At 35.3% G+C, this 22503-nt stretch overlaps 1 protein-coding gene across 4 annotated transcripts in view; it reads right to left on the minus strand.

Moving 5' to 3' along the window:
• Positions 1-22503, minus strand: part of TBCK (TBC1 domain containing kinase) — a 237684-nt gene that overhangs the window by 148768 nt on the left and 66413 nt on the right. For all 4 annotated transcript variants that reach the window (XM_081226529.1, XM_081226526.1, XM_081226527.1 and 1 more), the window contains exons 13-19: positions 18966-19015; positions 18657-18786; positions 17214-17312; positions 15477-15539; positions 14826-14952; positions 13384-13434; positions 11880-11963 (exon numbers count right to left, since the gene is read on the minus strand). In XM_081226529.1, the coding sequence (XP_081082655.1) occupies positions 11880-11963; positions 13384-13434; positions 14826-14952; positions 15477-15539; positions 17214-17312; positions 18657-18786; positions 18966-19015 (604 nt within the window). The remainder of the gene's footprint in view (positions 1-11879; positions 11964-13383; positions 13435-14825; positions 14953-15476; positions 15540-17213; positions 17313-18656; positions 18787-18965; positions 19016-22503) is intronic.

A 22503-nucleotide genomic window follows, 5' to 3' on the forward strand; every position in this document is an offset into this window, starting at 1 on the left:
TACAGTGAAGAAGATACTTCCCTTGCCCTCAAAGGATTTATAAACATATACAAGTAAACAAAAAATTGGAGAAATTTTCCCAATTTTATTTCCCAAGTTTATATGGTGCTTCCCTCTATCTTTCCCTTTCTGACTTCCACATCTTCTAATGGTTCAAGTGTGACTATGCCTTTGTTTTATAAACAGTGTAACAATATGCTAAATGTTGTGGTGAAATTCCAGTGGCCGTTTTGGTGAACACCACACATAGTACAGTGACTTCAAACAACAGTTTAAATGTTTTATAGGCCAGTTTTCTGGGTTGTTTCATTCTTAAGTGCAAAACGACATTAAGGTATAGTTGGATTTTCCATGAAGGATTGATTAGTTTCCATCCTTAGTAACTAAGTGGCTGCCTCTCTTCACTGGCCTGAACCTGCCCTTTTTTCTCTTCAATACCTTAAAGTATGTCTGTCTTGCAAGTTATAACCCTGTTTTCCAATATCACTGAAACTCTAATCAATCTATCCCTTTCAAATCCCTCCATTTTCTTCAATCCAACTGGCACTATAAGGTTCTGAATCTAAGAGTAATTTTAATAATCGTAGATAATCTTAGGGGGACAACCCTGAGTTGTTTAATCAGTTTATTATTTTTTAAAGTTCCTATGTGTTGGTACTTTATCAACTCGATGGTAAATTTGCTGGGGACAATTTGATAGTGCCAAAAATGATTATGAATATTCATTTCAGCAGAAGTACTTAAATTTATTATCTTCTTAAAAATGTCTGCAGGTAATAAGTTAATAGAACCATGGTTAAAAAACAAAACAGAACAGGACATCTTGACTTAATAGATAATTTTTCTCTCTTCTGTAAGAGGCAAAGCATTGAGTCTTATAAGCATATAAATACTCTATTTTATGGAAAACTTTAAAATAAAGAAGTTTAAAGTTCTATTAGAGTAAAATTATAAAAACACATTTTGGGACTTCCCTGGTGGTGCAGTGGTTAAGAATCCACCTGCCAATGCAGGGGACATGGGTTCGAGCCCTGGTCCAGGAAGATCCCACATGCCGTGGAGCAACTAAGCCCATGTACCACAACTAGTGAGCCTGCACTCTAGAGCCCGTGAGCCACAATTACTGAGCCCGCCTGCCACAACTACTGAAGCCCAAGCGCCTAGAGCCCGTGCTCTGCAATAAGAGAAGCCGCTGCAATGAGAAGCCCACACACCGCATCGAAGAGTAGCCCCTGCTTGCCTCAACTAGAGAAAGCCTGCGGGCAGCAACAAAGACCCAACAAACCCAAAAACAAATAATAAATACATTTATAAAAAATAAAAACACGTTTTCAAAGAAGATTTAATGTTGCTATTGAATATAGAAACTTGTCATCTCAGTAGAGACAATTAAACGACTAAATGAATATGCACTATTACAATTAGCTGTTGAATTGATTGGTTTCATATGACACAGGAGTTTTCCAAAAGTATGGGAAACAAAGTGTGCACGTGATATTTATGCTAATCAAAATCAATGTTATTTAGAAGTTTAAAGCTTAAAACACCATAAAACACAGGGGGACGGGAGGACAATCAAAGAGGGAAACCAATAAAATGAGAACTGAGTATTTCTAATTCCAAGCCTAAAATACACATTTTGAAGAAGAATAAATCATTGCTCTTCCATAAACTTTGGCAACCAATAATCACTGTACTGTTTCAGCTCATTCTTTAGCTCTCCATCCCTCTTTCTCTGGCTCCATGGACCAGATTTGACTACTGGCTGTTTTATCAATCCATTTTGCACTTTTTTTTTTTTTTTTTTACCTCAGTTCTTTTCCTTGTCCTCTGTCTTCACAATGTCTTTCTCCCTTTCACCAAGCAAATTCCTACTCAAATTTCAAGTTCGTCAATAAGTATCCTGTCTCTTATGAAACCTTTCCAGACATGCCGTTTCTTTCCTTTGCCACCAAAAATAAAGTTAAAAAAATCAAAATAACCTCACCCCACTTCTTCCTCTGTGCTAATACAGTAATATGTATACTTATTTCATTGACTTATAAGTAGTTGTTTTCACATTTATTTCCTATATTTGGCTATGAAATCCCTTGGAAAAAGACTGAATATTAAAGTACATTACTGGTTAATCAATCAAGCTAAATATGAGTCTTTTTGGCCTTTCTGACCAATCTCTCCAAATTTGTGCTGTGTACACTGTGGTTTCTCTTGTATTTCCATGTATGAAACAAGATATGGTCTTGCTTATTTATATAATAAGCCTTTTCAAAATGTACTAAAGAAGTTCATAGTTAAAAAGTATGAAAACTCATCTTTTTCAACATATATCTATTTGAAATATGAAACAATTTGTGGAGAAATGAAACTTTTTAGAGGTTAAAAATAGGAATCTCTACAGAACCAATATAGAAGTTAATGTAATGGAAGCTATCTAACATGGCCCTGTAAGAGCTGGCCATCTAGTGAGGCACCATCCAGCCATCTCATAAATAACATAACCAACTCATTTTATAAGTCCTATTTTAATTGTTTTTCTAAGAATTCTCCAAATATCTTCATCTTTCTTAAAGCACAGGAATCTAGCTAAGCACTATGCTTGTAGAGGCCTGACAAATCTGGAAAAAGATTATTTCCAGGCTTTCATATATGAAAGTTCAGTTAACACTACAGGTTCATGTTTGTTTTTCCAAAAAAAAAAAAAAAAAGCTAAGACCATTTTATTTATTGTGATCTATATTAAAGGCAATGATTCCATCAGACAAAAAGGGTGCATATATTTTTCCTTTTAAATGTATCTTTTATACATTAGAGCTGTGGCTATGTATCATATAGCATGCTATTACTCTTTATTTCAAAGTAATTTAAGGTGAGACATAGAAAGTGGATTCTGGTAAGATATGCTTAAGAGTGTTTTGCTCAAATGTTTTATTAGAGTCAAAATTATTTTATTATAGTCAAAACTATTTGAAAAGCACATTTAATATATTACAGACATTTTACTGTAAACATGATCCTTGTAAAAGTTATATGGAATATTTTATAATGTGGTATATATTATAAATGAACACTCTAAATTGTATTATTGAGAAAAATACAAATAAGCCCTATGGCACTTTTTTTAAAACCAAACTTGAGTTTAAAATTTTGACTGTTCTTTCTATAAAAACTGAAGAATACATTTAATAAAAAGATACAGTATTATTCTAAAAATTGTCTTGTTAAAAATATCTAAAAATTATGAGTCTTAAAATTTCTAGTGACATTTCACTGACTCCATACATTTAACCTACAAACTACAAATACTAACTCTGAATCACAGCAAATGGGAAGAGAATTTGATTTATTCAACTCTTACGGAGAAAACAGAAGTGCTGTTTAATCCTTTTTTAAAAAAATTTTAAATTTAATTTTATTTTTTTATGCAGCAGGTTCTTATTAGTCACCAATTTTACACACATCAATATATACATGTCAATCCCTATCACCCAAGTCATCACACCACCCCCACCACCTCCCCGTGGCTTTCACCCCTTGGTGTCCATACCTTTGTTCTCTACATCTGTGTCTCAATTTCTGCCCTGTAACCCAGTTCATGTGTACCATTTTTCTAGGTTCCACATACATGTTAATATATGATATTGGTTTTTCTCTTTCTGACTTACTTCACTCTGTATGACAGTTTATAGATCCATCCATGTCTCAACAAATGACTCAATTTTGTTCCTTTTTATGGCTGAGTTATATTCCACTGTATATATGTACCACATCTTCTTTACCCATTAGTCTGTCAATGGGCATTTAGGTTGCTTCCATGACCTGGCTATTGTAAATAGTGCTGCACTGAACATTGGGGTGCATGTGTCTATTTGAATTATGGTTTTCTCTGGTTATATGCCCAGTAGTGGGATTGCTGGATCATATGGTAATTCTATTTTTAGTTTTTTAAGGAATCTCCATACTGTTCTCCATAGTGGCTGTATCAATTTACATTCCCACCAACAGTGCAAGAGGGTTCCCTTTTCTCCACACCCTCTCCAGCATTTGTTGCTTGAAGATTTTCTGATGATGCCCATTATAACTGGTGTGAGGTAATACCTCACTGTAGTTTTGATTTGCATTTCTCTAATAATTAGGGTTGTTGAGCAGCTTTTCATGTGCTTCTTGACCCTCTGTATGTCTTCTTTGCAGAAACGCCTATTTAGCTCTTCTGCCCATTTTTGGATTGGGTTGTTTATTTCTTTAATATTGAGCTGCATGAGCTGTTTAAATATTTTGGAGATAAATCCTTTGTCTGTTGATTCATTTGCAAATACTTTCTCCCATTCTGAGGGTTGTTTTTTCGTCTTGTTTACGGTTTCCTTTGCTGTGCAAAAGCTTTTAAGTTTCATTAGGTCCCATTTGTTTATTTGTGTTTTCATTTCCATTACTCTAGGAGGTGGATCAAAAAAGATCTTGCTGTGATTTATGTCAAAGAGTGTTCTTCCTATGTTTTCCTCTAAGGGTTTTATAGTGTCCGGGCTTACATTTAGGTCTTTAATCCATTTTGAGTTTATTTTTGTGTATGGTGTTAGGGAGTATTCTAATTTCATTCTTTTACAAGTAGCTGTTCAGTTTTCCCAGCACCACTTATTGAAGAGACTATCTTTTCTCCATTGTATACCCTTGCCTCCTTTGTCATAGATTAGTTGACCACAGATGAGTGGGTTTATCTCTGGGCTTTCTATCTTGTTCCATTGATCTATCTTTCTGTTTTTGTGCCAGTACCATATTGTCTTCATCACTGTAGCTTTGTAGTATAGTCTGAAGTCAGGGAGTCTGATTTCGCCAGCTCCGTTTTTTTCCCTCGAGACTGCTTTAGCTATTCAGGGTCTTTTGTGTCTCCATACAAATTTTAAGATTTTTTGTTCTAGTTCCGTAAAAAATGCCACTGGTAATTTGATAGGGATTGCATTGAATCGGTAGATTGCTTTGGGTAGTATAGTCATTTTCACAATATTGATTCTTCCAATCCAAGAACATGGTATATCTCTCTATCTTTTGGTATCATCTTTAATTCCTTTCATCAGTGTCTTATAGTTTTCTGCATACAGTACTTTTGTCCCCCTAGGTAGATTTTATTCCTAGGTATTTTATTCTTTTTGTTGCAATGGTAAATAGGAGTGTTTCCTTAATTTCTCATTCAGATAATGCATCATTAGTGTATAGGAATGCAAGGGATTTCTGTGCATTAATTTTGTATGCTGCAACTTTACCAAATTCATTGATTAGCTCTAGTAGTTTTCTGGTGGCATTTTTTAGGAATCTCTATGTATAGTATCATGTCATCTGCAATCAGTGACAGTTTTACTTTTTCTTTTCCAATTTCTATTCCTTTTATTTCTTTTTCTTCTCTGGTTGCCGTGGCTAGGACTTCCAAAACTATGTTGAATAACAGTGGTGAGAGTGGACATCCTTGTCTTGTTCCTGATCTTAGAGGAAATGCTTCCAGTTTTTCACCATTGAGAATAATGTTTGCTGTGGGTTTGTCATATATGGCCTTTATTATGTTGAGGTAGGTTCCCTCTATGCCCACTTTCTGGAGAGTTTTTATCATAAATTGGCATTGAATTCTGTCAAAAGCTTTTTCTGCAACTATTGAGATGATCGTATGGTTTTTATTCTTCAATTTATTAATATGGTGTATCACATTGATTAATTTGCATACACTAAAGAATCCTTGAATCCCTGGGATAAATACCACTTGAGTGCATGATCCTCTTAATGTGCTGTTGGATTCTGTTTGTTAGTATTTTGTTGAGGATTTTTGCATCTATATTCATCAGTGATATTGGTCTGTAATTTTCTTTTTTGTGGTATCTTTGTCTGATTTTGGTATCAGGGTGATGGTGGCCTCATAGAATGAGTTTGGGAGTGTTCCTTCCTCTGCAATTTTTTGGAAGAGTTTGAGAAGGATGGGTGTTAGCTCTTCCCTAAATGTTTGATAGAATTCACCTGTCAAGCCATCCGGTCCTGGACTTTTGTTTGCTGGAAGATTTTTTTTTTGTTTTTTTGTTGCTGTACGCAGGCCTCTCACCGCTGCAGCCTCTCCTGCTGCGGAGCACAGGCTTCGGGCGTGCAGGCTCAGCGGCCATGGCTCACGGGCCCAGCCGCTCCGCGGCATGTGGGATCCTCCCGGACCAGGGCACGAACCCGTGTCCCCCGCACCGGCAGGCGGGCTCTCAACCACTGCGCCACCAGGGAAGCCCTGTTGGAAGATTTTTAATCACAGTTTCAATTTCATTACTTGTGATTGGTGTGTTCATATATCCTATTTTTTCCTGGTTCAGTCTTGGAAGGTTATACCTTTCTAAGAATTTGTCCATTTCTTCTAGGTTGTCCATTTTATTGGCATAGAGTTGCTTGTAGTAGTCTCTTAGGATGAGTTGTATTTCTGCGGTGTCTGTTGTAACTTTTCCTTTTTCATTTCTAATTTTATTGATTTGAGTCATCTCCCTCTTTTTCTTGATGAGTCTGGCTAATGGTTTATCAATTTTGTTTATCTTCTCAAAGAACCAGCTGTTAGTTTTATTGATCATAGCTATTGTTTTCTTTGTTTCTATTTCATTTATTTCTCCTCTGATCGTTATGATTTCTTTCCTTCTGCTAACTTTGGGTTTTGTTTGTTCTTCTTTCTCTAGTTCCTTTAGGTTCAAGGTTAGATTGTTTATTTGATATTTTTCATTTTTCTTGAGGTAGGCTTGTATAGCTATAAACTTACCTCTTAAAACTGCTTTTGCTGAATCCCATAGGTTTTGGATCGTCGTGTTTTCATTGTCATTTGTCTCTAGGTATTTTTTTATTTCCTCCTTGATTTCTTCAGTGATCTCTTGGTTATTTAGTAACGTATTGTTTAGCCTACATGTGTTTGTGTTTCTAATGTTTTTTTCCCTGTAATTCATTTCTAATCTCATAGCGTTGTGGTCAGAAAAGATGCTTGATATGATTTCAATTTTCTTAAATTTACTGAGGCTTGATCTGTGACCCAAGATGTGATCTATCCTGGAGAATTCTGTGTGCACTTGAGAAGAAAGTGTAATCTGCTGTTTTTGTTTGGAATGTCCTATAAATATCAATTAAATCTATGTGGTCTACTGTGTCATTTAAAGCTTGTGTTTCCTTATTATTTTCTGTCTGCATGATCTGTCCATTGGTGTAAGTGAGGTGTTAAAGTCCCCCACTATTACTGTCAATTTCCTTTTTTATAGCTGTTAGCATTTGCCTTATGTATTGAGGTGCTCCTATGTTGGGTGCATATATATTTATAATTGTTATATCCTCTTTTTTGGTTGATCCCTTGATCATTATGTAGTGTCCTTCCTTATCTCTTGTAACAGTATTCATCTCAAAGTCTATTTTATCTGTTACGAGTATTGCTACTCCCCCTTTCTTCTGATTTCCTTTTGCATGGAATATCTTTTTCCATCCCTTCACTTTCATCTGTTTATGTCCCTAGGTTTGAAGTGGGTCTCTTGTAGACAGCATATATATGGTTCTTGTTTTTGTATCCATTCAGTGAGCCTGTGTCTTTTGGTTGGAGCATTTAATCCATTCATGTTTAAGGTAATTATCAATATGTATGTTCCTATTACCATTTTCTTAATTGTTTTGTTTTTGTTTTTGTAGGTCCTTTTCTTCTCTTGTGTTTCCCACTTAGAGAAGTTCCTTTAGCATTTGTTGTAGAGCTGGTTTGGTGGTGCTGAATTCTCTTAGCTTTTGCTTCTCTGTAAAGCTTTTGATTTCTCCATCAAAGCTGAATCAGATCCTTGCCAGGTAGAGTAATCTTGGTTGTAGGTTCTTCCCTTTCATCACTTTTAAGTATATCATGCCACTCCCTTCTGGCTTGTAGAGTTTCTGCTGAGAAATCAGCTATTAACGTTATGGGAGTTCGCTTGTATGTTATTTGTCATTTTTCCCTTGCTGCTTTCAATAATTTTTCTTTGTCTTTCATTTTTGCCAATTTGATTACTATGTGTCTCGTTGTGTTTCTGTTTGGGTTTATCCTGTATGGGACTCTCTGTGCTTCCTGGACTTGGGTGGCTATTTCCTTTCCCATGTTAGGGAAGTTTTTGACTATAATCTCTTCAAATATTTTCTCGGGTCCTTTCTCTCTCTCTTTTCCTTCTGGGACCCCTATAATGTGAATGTTGTTACATTTAATGTTGTCCCAGAGGTCTCTTAGGCTGTCTTCATTTCTTTTCATTCTTTTTTCTTCATTCTGTTCTGCAGCAGTGAATTCCACCATTCTGTCTTCCAGGTCACTTATCTGTTCTTCTGCCTCAGTTATTCTGCTATTGATTCCTTCTAGTGTAGTTTTCATTTCAGTTATTGTATTGTTCATCTCTGTTTGTTTGTTCTTTAATTCTTCTAGGTCTTTGTTAAACATTTCTTGCATCTTCTTGATCTTTGCCTCCATTCTTTTTCCGAGGTCCTGGATCATCTTCACTATCATTATTCTGAATTCTTTTTCTGGAAGGTTGCCTACCTCCACTTCATTTAGTTGTTTTTCTGGGGTTTTATCTTGTTCCTTCATCTGGTACATAACCCTCTGCCTTTTCATCTTATCTTTCTGTGAATGTGGTTTTTGTTCCACAGGCTGCAGAATTCTAGTTCTTCTTGCTTCTGCTATGTGCCCTCTGGAGGATAAGGTTATCTAAGAGGCTTGTGTAAGTTTCCTGATGCGAGGGACTGGTGGTGGGTATAGCTGACTGCTGCTCTGGTGGGCAGAGCTCAGTAAAACTTTAATCCACTTAACTGTTGATGGGTGGGGCTGTGTTCCCTCCCTGTTGGTTGTTTGGCCTGAGGCAACCCAACACTGGAGCCTACTTGGGCTCTTTGGTGGGGCTAATGACAGACTCTGGGAGGGCTCATGCCAAGAAGTACTTCCCAGAACTTCTGCTGCCAGTGTCCTTGTCCCCAAGGTTAGCCACAGGCACACCCCGCCTCTGCAGGAGACCCTCGAACACTAGCAGGTAGGTCTCGTTTTGTCTACCCTGGGGTCACTGCTCCTTCCCCTGAGTCCTGATGCACACACTACTTTGTGTGTTCCCTCCAAGAGTGGAGTCTCTGTTTCTCCCAGTCCTGTCGAAGTCCTGCAATCAAATCCCACTAGTCTTCAAAGTCTGATTCTCTAGGAATTCCTCCTCCTGTTGCCAGATCCCCAGGTTGGGAAGCCTTACGTGGGGCTCAGAACCTTCACTCCAGTGGGTGGACTTCTGTGGTATAAGTGTTCTCCAGTCTGTGAGTCATCTACCCAGCAGTTATGGGATTTGATTTTACTGTGATTGAGCCCCTCCTACCGTCTCATTGTGGCTTCTCCTTTGTCTTTGGCTGTGGGTTATCTTATTTGGTTAGTTCTAGTGTATTCCTGTCGATGACTGCCCAGCAGCTAGTTGTGATTCTGGTGTTCTCACAAGAGGGAGTGAGAGCATGTCCTTCTACTCCGCCATCTTGGTTCCTCTCTTCATGTTAGCTTTAAAAATAACAGCATTATACTGCTGTCTTATGTTTAACTGAGGATTAAGGAATCACCTTTTGTGTTGCACAAATACTAACCTGACTAGTTTCTACCTTTAATCTTGTCAGTTTGTCTTTGGTGACTTTTTGACATATTTTGCACTGAATAGTCCCCGAAATCTCCTGGTATCATCCAAGGTATTGTTAAATCTGTTCATTTTGGTATTATGGAATCTTAGAGTACACTGTCAACTCTATAATAAACATTACTGATAAAGGATAGTAAGAAAACTATGAATAAGTATGGAACATATCCTTATTAAGATACAAGGTATACACTTACAGAACACCAATTAATAAATTTTTGGAAGATGATATTACATGACTTGAAGTTGGATGGCTTTACTAAATTAACCTACAAGCAAAAGGTAAGTTCCTTCCTAAAAAATATACTCGTTCTTAATTATAAGAAATCAAAACAAAAAGTTGTTGCCCTCTTAAAAAAAACATTATTAAGTTAATCCCAACTATATATAAGTCCACATCCTAGGAATGTACAGGGACTTGGGTATATCCATTTTAGGCCAAATCATTTCAATATACAAAAACAAATCAGTAGAAATTACATTTCAAAACTAACATAGAGACAATGGATCATTACTTCAATTTCTAGCACCCATCTATGTGGTAGACACAGAGAACCATGAAAGATCACATGCCTCGATGTGTTTGTAAACACAAACACTACGTTTTTTAAAAGAATTTAAATATTTTTCTCTATATACCAATGTAAATGATGATGGAAAAATTGTATGTGTTGCACTATTTATCCATATTCTTTTCCTCTTATTTTCAGTCTCTATCTTTTTAATTTACATTTTCCTTTCTGCTTCCTTTCTAATTATTTTTTCATTATATTGACCTCTGGTACTCTAGTTTTATACTCATTTCTAACTAAGTAAAAATATTGCTAATTGAGACCCCACTTACTCAGAATTTTTGATAAATCAGACACAGCTTGTAGTTTTCCTGCTTTATCTATTCAAATTGAGTGAATTATATGAAACCAAAATGACACAGGTATAAATAAACACAGCATCAGCTTTAAGTTGTTTAAAGTTTAATAGAATTAATAAGATATACATATAAGTAAAAAAGTCTAAATGAAGGGGGTGTTGGATAAGTTTCATAAAAATGGTAAATGGGGAGACTGCAACCAGCTTTGTAGTCTGGTCCAAAAGAAATGCAAAACTATGAGAAAATTCCCTGTCCTTAAAACATTAAAATCTTCTTGAAAATATAAGACATAAAATGATATATAATACCAGGACAATAATTACTTTATCAAAAAATTGTAATAATGATAATAAAAACAGTAATAGTAGTAAAAATAACAATATAGTAATAATTATTGTTATTGAAATGAATGTTTTTATGTGCTAGGTATTTACATATCTTATAATACTTAAACTTTACAACAATTTTTATTTCAGATATGAGGAACATTATACCTAGCCAACGTAAGTCATTTGTTTAAGACTCACAATAAGTAATGAAACTTAAAACAGTTTGTCTGATTCACAAGTGTTTATTATTAAACTTCTGCTACACTACTTTCAAAAATGAGCTCAAAAAATTATATAAAAGTTTGAATGTGGCTGAAGTAGTCCTGAAAGAATTCACAGATGGGTTATGCTACGTCTTGAACTCTGAAGGACGAGGTATCTTTTAGGAAAGAAAAGAAAGTGGGAGGATATTTTGGGTGATCAAGCATGAATAAGATGAATGAGAAGTGTTTTGAATATTCTATTTACTTACACAATAAAACACTGTTTAAGCTTTTTACTAATTCATGATAGGCTTGATCCACGGTGAAGCTTTTTGTGGGCAATGTTAATACTGAGAGAAACAAACAGCTGGACTTTTATTTTCCTAAACTGGCATGACTGAATTTGAACCAAACTGAGATTAGATATTAAACAGTCATTAGAAAAATACCATAATTCTTTCTGGACTTGGAGAAGAGACTAAACTTAATGATCTCTTCATGTGTTTTAGTGATAGACTGTCACCACTTTTTTTTTTTTTTTGCGGTACGTGGGCCTCTCACTGTTGTGGCCTCTCCCGTTGAGAAGCACAAGCTCCAGATGCACAGGCTCAGTGGCCATGGCTCATGGGCCCAGCCGCTTGGCGGCATGTGGGATCTTCCCAGACCGGGGCCACGAACCCGTGTCCCCTGCATCAGCAGGCAGACTCTCAAGCACTGCGCCACCAGGGAAGCCCTGTCACCATATTTTATTGGGTCAAAATCATAAATTTAACTGAGTATTGGTCACTTTTGACGTAAGTGCTTACCTATAAAAAGGCAAAGAAACACATTTTCTTACCTTGTATTACATGCGAGTTGTCTTTCAAGAAGAAGTTATACAGGTACTTGGGGATAAAAGCAGACATACAGGCATAAGCCAAGGCTAAGAAAGAGTAAGGCAAATATAACAAATTAGTTAATGAGGTAAAAGATCAGCAGTCATTCACTCACTTAGCACACATTCCTTGAATCTATTTTTAAACAAGAGTTATGTTAATAACTGATGGAAGCACAAAATTTAAGGGCAAAAACCCTGTACCATTTAAAACAGAAAATATTTTGGACAACAGAAGATAACTACCTTAGAAACTTTTCAGTTTCAAACTACTGCAGCAGCAAAAAAAAAAAACCCCAAACAAACAAAAAACCCCCAAAACAAAAATAAACAACAAACAAAAAAGCCAACTACTGCAGCAATCATTATCCTACAAGAATAAAAACCTCTTTAATCAGAACTTTATGCGTTTTTAAAATCTCTAAACATAATTATTATTAATGAGCTATATAAACCTCAAGATCACTAATTTTTGTTGATGCAAAGAGCCTGAGAACTTTGGATTTAGAAACACTAGCCATAAATTGTTCTTTCAAACACAGATCCCTTACTATTTTTGGATCAGTATGTGTGATAATGAGCTCTGCTTAACTAAACACAACAAAACCTAGTCTAAAGACTACTATCAGAGAACAGGCGTTTAAAAAAGTATTCAAATAGTGAAATTTTAGTTCGCTGGGATTATGCTATTGCTACTCAAATTCCAGAAATCTATGCAAATTCTGATATGAAATAGAATTTGAAGAAATGGAGATTCTGAGATTGAGGCTTCTAAGGATTCATACTATATATTGTAACACTCTCTATATGTGATATCATTAGAGATATTCAGAATAAATATTCAAATATTTATTGAAAAACCTACTATAAAAGGCATTATATGAGGTAACAGAAAACAAAAAAAAACCCTTGTCATTTAAAAAAGCCGCTTAACAAAAAAAGGGTTACTATATTAGTATATAAATAACTATAATATGAAACATACAGAAGATAAATTTCTGGAAGTACAAAGTGTTATATGGATTCAAGAGGGTAAGAAAAGTTTTCATTAAGGGGGTAGTGGCTTAAAAAATAAAAGGAGGCAGTGGTTGAAATAAAAGTCTCTAGAGGATACAGTATCAATGTTTTCTTTACAAATTGTTTAGAAAGTATATATAGACTAAAACTAATCTCTAAAAAACTCAGAATTTTCTCCAAAGTTTCATAAAAATAGTCACCAAAGTAGATGAATGTATTTAGAATAATCCATCAGGTTCTCCCTAAATCTCTAGTCATAGCTGAAACTCTCCAGTAATAAATTAATCCTTGACATTCTCTAAAATGAGTCTAATAATTATTTTACAGAAATTTACAGTATCTACTAGGAAGAGAGCAAGAACCTTACAATGAAAATAAAAAACTTTCACGTTTGATTAAAATATTTTAAAATAATATGCACAATAATTATATAAATGATAAATAGGCTTACCTTCATTATTGAAATTTAAATAGAGAAATGGAGCACAAAGTGAGTCAAGACCTGATGGAGAGAGGTTGGGGAAAGAATTCAAATAAACTTAATCCAACAGAATTGTAGACATATACCTTATTCAGTTCTCTGCACTACTTCTATATAGATTAAGCATTGTATGTATTACCATTCAGAAATATATTACATCATGGGTTATTGTGAGGAGTAACTGATGGTGACTGGCACATAGTAAATGTCCAAAATAAACCAACCATTATTATTATCACGGTTATTATGAGTTGAACAGAGAAATATAGTAATAGAAAAATGTAAAAATGATAGAAGGCTTGCATGTAGTCCCTGACTGTGTGATCTTGGCAATCACTTAACTCCAGACAGGTTTCCTTATCTAGGAGATGAAAATTTTTCTTACATGTTTCTCTGGGATGATGAAAAAAATTCTTTAAAAAATTGTAGGGCTTCCCTGGTGGCGCAGTGGTTGAGAGTCCGCCTGCCGATGCAGGAGACACGGGTTCGTGCCCCGGTCCGGGAAGATCCCACATGCCGCCGAGCGGCTGGGCCCATGAGCCATGGCCACTGAGCCTGGGCGTCCGGAGCCTGTGCTCCGCAACGGGAGAGGCCACAACAGTGAGAGGCCCTTGTACCACACAAAAAAAAAAAATTGTGAAGTAAAATACAAATACATGACATATTTCTTTTATTGATAATAATGCTGTTCATACACTGTCATGTTAAAAGAATGTATATAAATTTATCTCTAACTGTTAGAACTCTAAAATGAACAGAGATAGGAAAAATAATAGCTTCATTTTCAGGTTTGGCCAGAAATAGACACAGAATTGAAATATAAGCACTACTACAACAAATTCAAAAATAAGACTAGGTGGAATGGGTTTCTCCTTCATGAATTTATCAATGACCATAAAAATAGTAATGAGGAAAGCCACAAATCAAGGATATGGAGCATTAAATATATTTTTTTTAAAAGAGAGAAAAAAATGAGAAGTTCAGGGTGATATCCTATTCCCCAATTCCCAATAACCATGATAAGCATAAGTTGTAAATCATTAAATGCCAAGAATATAAACTTGCCCCAAATTATTTATGGTACAAAATTATTTTATTATTTGCATAAGTATTGAAAAAATGTATTCACAAAGATTACAATAGCACAAAATATTCTTTATACTTTCCTAATCAACATGATGGCAAGTTGTCTCATTAAATGTCTTGCATTTAAATAATATTCATTAGACATTTAGACAAAGTTAAAAAAAAAGTTCTCATATAAACCTCTCAAAAAATGGAGCATAGCTTTAGTATTGACTTTTCTCAAAGCCAAGGATATTTTGATATTTTGTTTTGATTTTAAAAATTGTCAGTCATGCAACATGTTCCTAACACTTCAAAAAGTGTCTTAGTAATAGGGAAAAATTTACCTTGCCAATACACAAGATCAGGATGAGACACAACCCAGGCTTTTAATACACGCCTAAATTTTGCATGACCTTCTGGTGATGACAGCAGTTCATCATACTGATGACAACGAGGAATATCCACTTCAATCTGTAAAACAGCCAAACAATAAGGTAAAACTATAATGGACTGATCTCCAATAAGTCCCAAGATAAGGAAAAGGAGAAATTGTATTACAAAATTCAGAATAGGCAACCTATATAATCGTGGTGTCTGAAGTTTTTGAATTTTATACTAATCCACTGGAAACACCAAAAAGTTGTAAGTATCCTTAAACAAGGAAAGCAGACCATTTCTTTTGAAAAGGTATGTATTAATTTAGTTTTAAAAAAACCTTCCTTTACAATCTGGTCTAAATAAAGGACAAATTGTTCAGACAAAAAAGTACATTATTAGGAAAAGTTACTTGGCCTAAACTCCTAAAAGGAACAGTTCTAACTCACTAAAGAGTTAGAGTAGATCTTAAAGAGGTAAGAGTTATACTTCTCTAACACCATATGCATATGATGGCTGCTGAGTATTCATAATGAAAGGAAGAAAATTCCTCATGCCTTTTTAAAATTTAAAGATTGGGCAGACTTATCTTAGGTTGTTTAAGAAAATCTAAATCATACTTGTCTATCTGTAGGAATTGGAGTATCTTTATCAATTGCATCATACTTGGCATGAATAGCCCCCTGCAAAAAATAAGAGAAGATATATTACTTTATCATACCCTTAATAAATTATAAATTTAGGAAAAATCTACTTATAAATATCTATCTTTGAAAACACACCCAATTATAGATAGGCACACTCAAACCCAAAGTATACTCCTTAGAAAAATTTTCTACATCTTTGACAGTCTGTGATGAAAGTCTGAGACAATTTACCATTTTGCTAAGGCAGACATTTGAGTTAGACACACTGGAAGACAAATGTGTTGAATGAGTCATGTGGCTAACGACCATGCTTAGCCAATCTCCCAGCCTCCACAGCAACACAAAACACAGCCTTGCTGTTCTCTATTCACTGTTATCTCACGCATAGTAAATTTCATGAAGAAATTTTTTTAAAATTCCGAGGAGGGAAGTAGGGTTCATCCACAAGAAATTTCCCTGTTAAAGTTGGTAATGGAAGCAAAAGTAAAGTGAAACTGTTTAAAGCAGTGGTAGTTCAGCACCAGGAAGCAGAAGTTTGGGATGAATAAAAGAATGGAATATCATGTAGTTATAAAATCATTAAGGGACTAAAGGGATCATTTACATTTTTCAGTTATACCATTACAGAAAGAATAACTGAATAAACCACTTCAAATGTTTGGTCAGTGTCCCAAGCATGGAACACTTCCTATTAGTCTGGTTAACCATAATGGTAGAGAAACAGCCAGGAATTTGGGGTTCAAACTCTGTGCTGTGCCAACTTCTCTGGCACATCTATTTAATGAAAGATTTGGACAACCTGACCTTGGACGTCCTCTTGAATTTTAAGCATTATATGGTTCTACAATTCTAACTATTAACGTATGATAGAACATGAGACATTCTTGTAAAGCAACCAACCAAAGTCAAAGATATTTAGAGACTCTCATCAAGGGAATCAGGAATGAAGAAAGGAAATCTTTCAACAGAGAGTTAAAAGGATTAAAAATATTTGGGGAAATTCACACACACAAAAATAGGTGATGGACATCCATAAGATGTCTATAAGAAAATACATGAAGGCAAAATGACAAAGAAATTACAGAAAATGAAATAATCTGGCAGGATTTGGCCCATTATCATGACTGCTGTTCTCTGATAGCACTGCAAGTCACCCTACTAATTTTGTGACACCTCTCCTTTCCTCACTGCCACAGATAAGGTGTTGTAGAAGATAAAGTAGCTATTTCTCATAGCAGCATGCTTCTGGTAAGACAGATGTGCCAAAAGGCACTAAATCATTATGTTAATGATTTCTGACAAGGTTCAAATTAGAGTGGAAGATTTTTCCAAATTTAGACAGCATTAGTTATAAATGGGCAATCCAATTCCAAGATGAAAATACTTTATAAGTAGGACTATAGACTTTTACATGATATACATATATACTTAAAATATTTTGATTTTAAAATTAATAATCAAGATAATTTCTGTGAGTCCATTAAATACATTAAATAGAATCACTCTAACAAACCATCAATTATGTTTTTCTATTCTATCTAGTCTATTCTTTTCCTCTATTCCATTCACTTAAAATTGCCAAATATTCTTAATGTTCATATTTTACTACATAATTTTCTAGCAACTTGAAAAGTACACATTCAGAAAGCACTTTCATTCTTTTTTCCTACCACTATTAATCAGCTTCCAACCTTCTCTTTTCTTTTTTACCTCAACTCCCAGAAGAGCAGCCCAGGTGAAACCTCTCATAAGAGGAGGAATATCAACTCTTGCTTCTTTCCAGATTTGATTTTTTTTATATGGATAAGCCTACAGATAAAAAAAAGATATGAAAAATAGCTCAAATTACCAGTGTCATCTTTTTAGTCTAGACAGATCTCAATATACCAGTGAAAAAGTTGAAGGTGAACTGTAATACATTTCTAAGTACCTGAAATTACTTTGATGTTATTAATACATATAAATTAGCAGTGCAATGGTTCCCTATCTTCTGTAAATCTATTACACAATCAAAGAGAGGAGCTGATTCTACTGATTTTAATCATTCCTCTCTATTATGTGCTCTGGGAGAATTAAGAAAGACTCATAATGAGAATAATATTACCAGTCTCATATGGGTAAAATAATGTAAGCAAGGCACTTTGTAAAATATCTGGTGATATAGAAAGTATTAAACAAATATGTTATTATTATGGTTTCTTCTATATCTTTGCACATAAATTTGTCATTTTGTAAATTTGTATGTTAGGAGAGATTTCTGGAAGAGAATTACTAGGACAAAGGGTATGGATGTTGTTAACGCTCTTCATACATATTTTCAATTGTTTTACAGAATGTTTCTAACACCTTACACTTACTCTAAAAGAATGAGAGTTCCAATCTCAATATACCTTTATTCACTTTGCTAACTCAGTATGCAAGAAAAAGTTATTTTAATTTTTTCATTCCTAGTAAGGATACACATTTTGAATTGATTTACTGACTAGTTGTATTCCTGTTGAGTTCTTTATCCATTTCTCTGTTTCGATAATAGTGCTTTTTCTTTTGGTTTTTAGGTGTTCTTTTACTTATTTGGCTGCATTGGGTCTTAGTTGCGGCACGCTGAATCTTCGTTGTGGCATGCAGGGATCTTTCGTTGTGGCACATGAACTTCTCTCTAGTTGTGGTGCACGGGCTCTAGAGCACGTGGGCTCAGCAGTTGCAGGGCACGGGCTCCACAGTGCACAGACTCAGTAGCTGTGGCATGTGGGCTCTCTAGTTGTGGCGCGCGGGCTCTAGAGTGCGCAGGCTTAGTTGCCCTGCAGCATGTGGGATCTTAGCTCCTTGACCAGGAATTGAACCCATGTCCCCTGCATTGGAAGGTGGATTCTTACCCACTGGACCACCAGGGAACTCCCCTTAGGTGTTCTTTAAATAGTATGGATATTAATATTTTGTCTAATATGATTTTGCATAGATTTCTGCATCTTGTTTACTTTTTAATTTTATGTACTATGAACAGGTATCATTTTTATAATTAAAGTTAATCAGAAAAGACAGGTCATAAGAATTAGTGTTCTCATGACATCAAGATTCCCTAAGAATTACCAATGAAATAAAAAATAAGGATTGTATGTGGGCTCTTTATAACACTTTACACTTTAGAATCTCTACCTTTAGCAGCCTGTCAAAGAGAATGATTCTGTTTAGTTGGTACTCTGTATCCCTCTCTCGGATGATTAAAGGGAGAGTGGCAGCTGCAGACAGCTCATTATTGCTGTTTGAATGAGGTAAATTAGACTGACTGTAAAAGAGAAACAAAAGCAGAAAAATTGACAAAAGGTATAAAAATTTTAAAAATTAAAACCACTATATTTTTGTGTTATTTTTAGGAAATACTTTTCAAAGAAAATGTACAAGCTTCTTACCAGTATAATATAAACAGAAAGGAAAAATAAGTGTAAAAGGAGACGATATACTCACTCATCTTCAAGTAGTGGGTAAAATGCTTCTCCATCAACATCTTTTAATCTCTGTGAATTTAGAGAAAGTATTTGTGATATTTAGGATCTGAGACAGAAAGGCTGATCCATATTTAAAAGGAAAAATAACATTAAAATTATGAATTTATAAAGGTACCAAGAAAAGTATAAGACAGAATCTAAAATTCATTCCTAACATAAATATGCAAATATACCACGCCTCCAGTGATTAAATCTGGCTGTGAAGAACCGTTTTTTTGGTTTTTGATTTTTTAACCTCCAGGTATCTCTTGTAAAGGTTAGACACCTATAATAATTGTTTTCCAAACACAATTCAGAAATACTAAAATTAGTATGAAATTTAATAAATGGATATTTAAAAATTATATGAATATTATTTTAAAATGTACTTTTGCATACATATCCCTCAAAGTCAGATTTATTTTTGTTTTGACATTAATACAAACTAAGACAAAAGTAAGGTGCTAATAAACAGGATTCAAAAGAATTTCTCACATCATACTTTGAATATAGATGATTCAAACAGCTGATAAATCAACTGACAAAATTCAGTTCTTTTATTTTTTTCATAAAGGCATTATAATAAATGTTACTCCAAATAATAACATTGCCAGAATTACAGATATTCTCCAAAAACATAAGAAGGTAGGCAGTAGTAAAGTAAAATCTTAGACAAACGCTAAGTAGGGTGATTAAAGTTAATGCCACCCTGCCTGCTGCCCTGCTGTTCAGTTCAACTTCCAACTAGAAGGCAGCGTGTCTGCTCCTCTGGGGACCGACACAGAAGATTGAAGTCGGTGTGTAGCCAGCATCGACCTTCTGCTGATTAAAGTCACTGTGCACTCATCCATGTGAGTTATTCTCAGAATTTTTAAAAGCCAAAGAAAACCCAACACTGAGAATCTGGCAAACATTGGATTTATGCCTAACTTTTCTCTAAAATTTGACATGTATTTATCCCATTTTGCCCTTAAACCTTGAAGTATTTCTTTCACTTATTAAAATTCTAAGTTGAAAAATAAGATTTTACCCAATTTTTACTGCATTATTAACGTATATATTTTTTTAAAGCTTAGGTTTTACTGCCCTGAAAGTCATAAATATTATTAGTAAGTTGTTTGCTTTTTTTCTAGTTAAAAATTTAGCATATTAAGGGTTTAAAAAAGGCAAAAATACTTATACAGAAAAGTATAAGGTAAAAATTATTGTTTTCCACATTTTAAAAATCAACATTAATATTTTTTCTGAATAATTATAGAAAAAAAGTATTTTAAATTTCAGAACTGGAAATGTAAGGGAACTGAGGAAGTAAATAAAATGGAAGCCTACATTCAACTTGTATCCATATAATTTGGATTATATTTAAATTAAAGAAACAAATTAAGAGTTAGATACAATCAGTTCAAACCATATGTTTTGGATATACTTTATTGTTTACCACCATGTATTGTTACTTATTTTGTCCACTGTACACATTCTTTCTCTTCAAAGAGACGATAAGTTTAGGGTATCAGGTGTAATCATCATATATTTTAATTTTCTGTTCCTGGCATTATAGCAGATAAGAGATTCTAACATCCCTCTATTGTATAATGTGTAAAATATTAAATGACAGGAAAAGCCTAAGAGTAACAAAAATGCAATGACGTAAGACACAAAGCTGGGTTTAGAGAGAAAGGAGGTAAGCTAGCACTAAAGTATACTTACTGATAACTGTGGCCTAGGGCTTTAGAGCACAATGGGACATAGGCTCAGGCACCTGATTAAAGGGGCAGCCAAATTGGAGGAGACTCTGCTACACCCCAGTAAAGACAGAACTGGTGGTGGGGTGGGGAGAGGGCGCTGAACTGCTAGCCTAGAGACAGACAACAAGGGAAATTATCTATTTTATCTTTGGCTATAGACGACTAACAATAAAAAGGCTAGGAGTTTTAGCTTCCAGTCCAACACTCAAAAGCTTGGAAGTTATCCCTCCTGCCCTAACAGCAAGAAAAAAAACGGAAGAAACTGAAAATCAACAACTCTTTTTAGAGCCATCAGGATTAGGGCAAAAATGCTCCCTGGAAAACTGGAGAGACAGGCAAATATAGACAATCACAGCTAAGGTGGAGCAGGAGCTACTGCTGGAGCCTGGTAAGAATATTTGAAGGGTAACTGACTAATCGTTGCAGATTTAGCAAGGACTAACCTGAGAGAGAAAAACTTCTGGAGGCCCAGCCCGAGGGGAAACTCCACACTTCCTTGAGTTTTACCTCCATAAGTCCCAACAGGTTCTCAGGGTGAAAGTCTAAGAAAAATCCCCTCTTGTCTCTGGCAGGAGGAGAGGCAAAGTAACCACTTTAAACTGCTCCCAGAGTACCCTGTTGTCATAAGTAAAGGCCTGCCCTCAAGGGAAACGATTTTACCAGTCTAAATGACCTGGGGTAAGGGAAATACAAGATTCTAGGTCCCTCTAGTCTTTGATGTGGGGATAAGAAGTACCCGATTCCAGCTCTCTCTAGCCTTCCTGTCTCACCTAAAGAAATGGGGAGGGAAGCTGAGAAGCTCAGGCCCAGAGACAAAGGCTCACTAAAATACTGAGACCTAATGATAGGATTATCCCTCCAACCTTATCTCCCTCCCTTATCTTCTCTCCATATATAGAGTTCCTGTATAATACAGGGGATTCCAGCTGAAAGAACTGCAAGCCTCAGACCCTATATAAAAGAGTCTCCAGGGAAACCCAAAGGCAGTAAGGAAGATAAGAACAAGGACACTTGAGAAAATTTTACCCTCTGACAAAAAAGCTACACAACAACTAGATAAACAGGAAATCTTGCACTAAAGGTCTATTTACAATTGTTCTTCTTACTAATATATCATGTTGGGTTTTCAAAAAAAATTGTAAGGCCTGCTAAAATGTAAAAGAAAGACATTCAGAACCAGATTCACATATGGTAGATATTTTGGAATTATCAGACCAGGAATTTTATATAAATAACTATGATTAAAAAGGATAAAAATTACATCAGACGGGTCTGCAGAAAGCACGTAAGCAAAAAAGAGAGTGGGGTGAAATGTCTAAAGTATTGAAAGATAAAAACAACCAAACTAGAATTCTGTATCCAGCAAAATTACCCCTCAAAGTAAACAAGATGGTGGTGCAGGGGTTAAGAATCCCACATGCCACGGAGCAACTAAGCCCGTGTGCCACAACTGCAGAGCCTGCACTCCAGAGCCCACAAGCCACAACTACTGAGCCCATGCACCACAGCTACTAAAGCCCGGGTGCCTAGAGCCCATGCTCCACAACAAGAGAAGCCTCCGCAACAAGAGAAGCTGCCGCAACAAGAAGCCCACGCACCGCAACAAAGAGTAGCCCCTGCTAGCCGCAACTAGAGAAAGCTTGTGCGCAGCGATGAAGACCCAATATAGCCAAAAATAAATAAATAAATAAATTTACTTAAAAAAAAAAGTAAAGAAAGATCCAACTCTATGTTGTCTAAAAGAAACCCGCTTTAAGTATAAAGACATAGATA

This window comes from Mesoplodon bidens, assembly GCF_964165515.1.
Source record: "Mesoplodon bidens genome assembly, chromosome: 1".
NCBI classification, from domain to species: Eukaryota; Metazoa; Chordata; class Mammalia; order Artiodactyla; family Ziphiidae; genus Mesoplodon; species Mesoplodon bidens.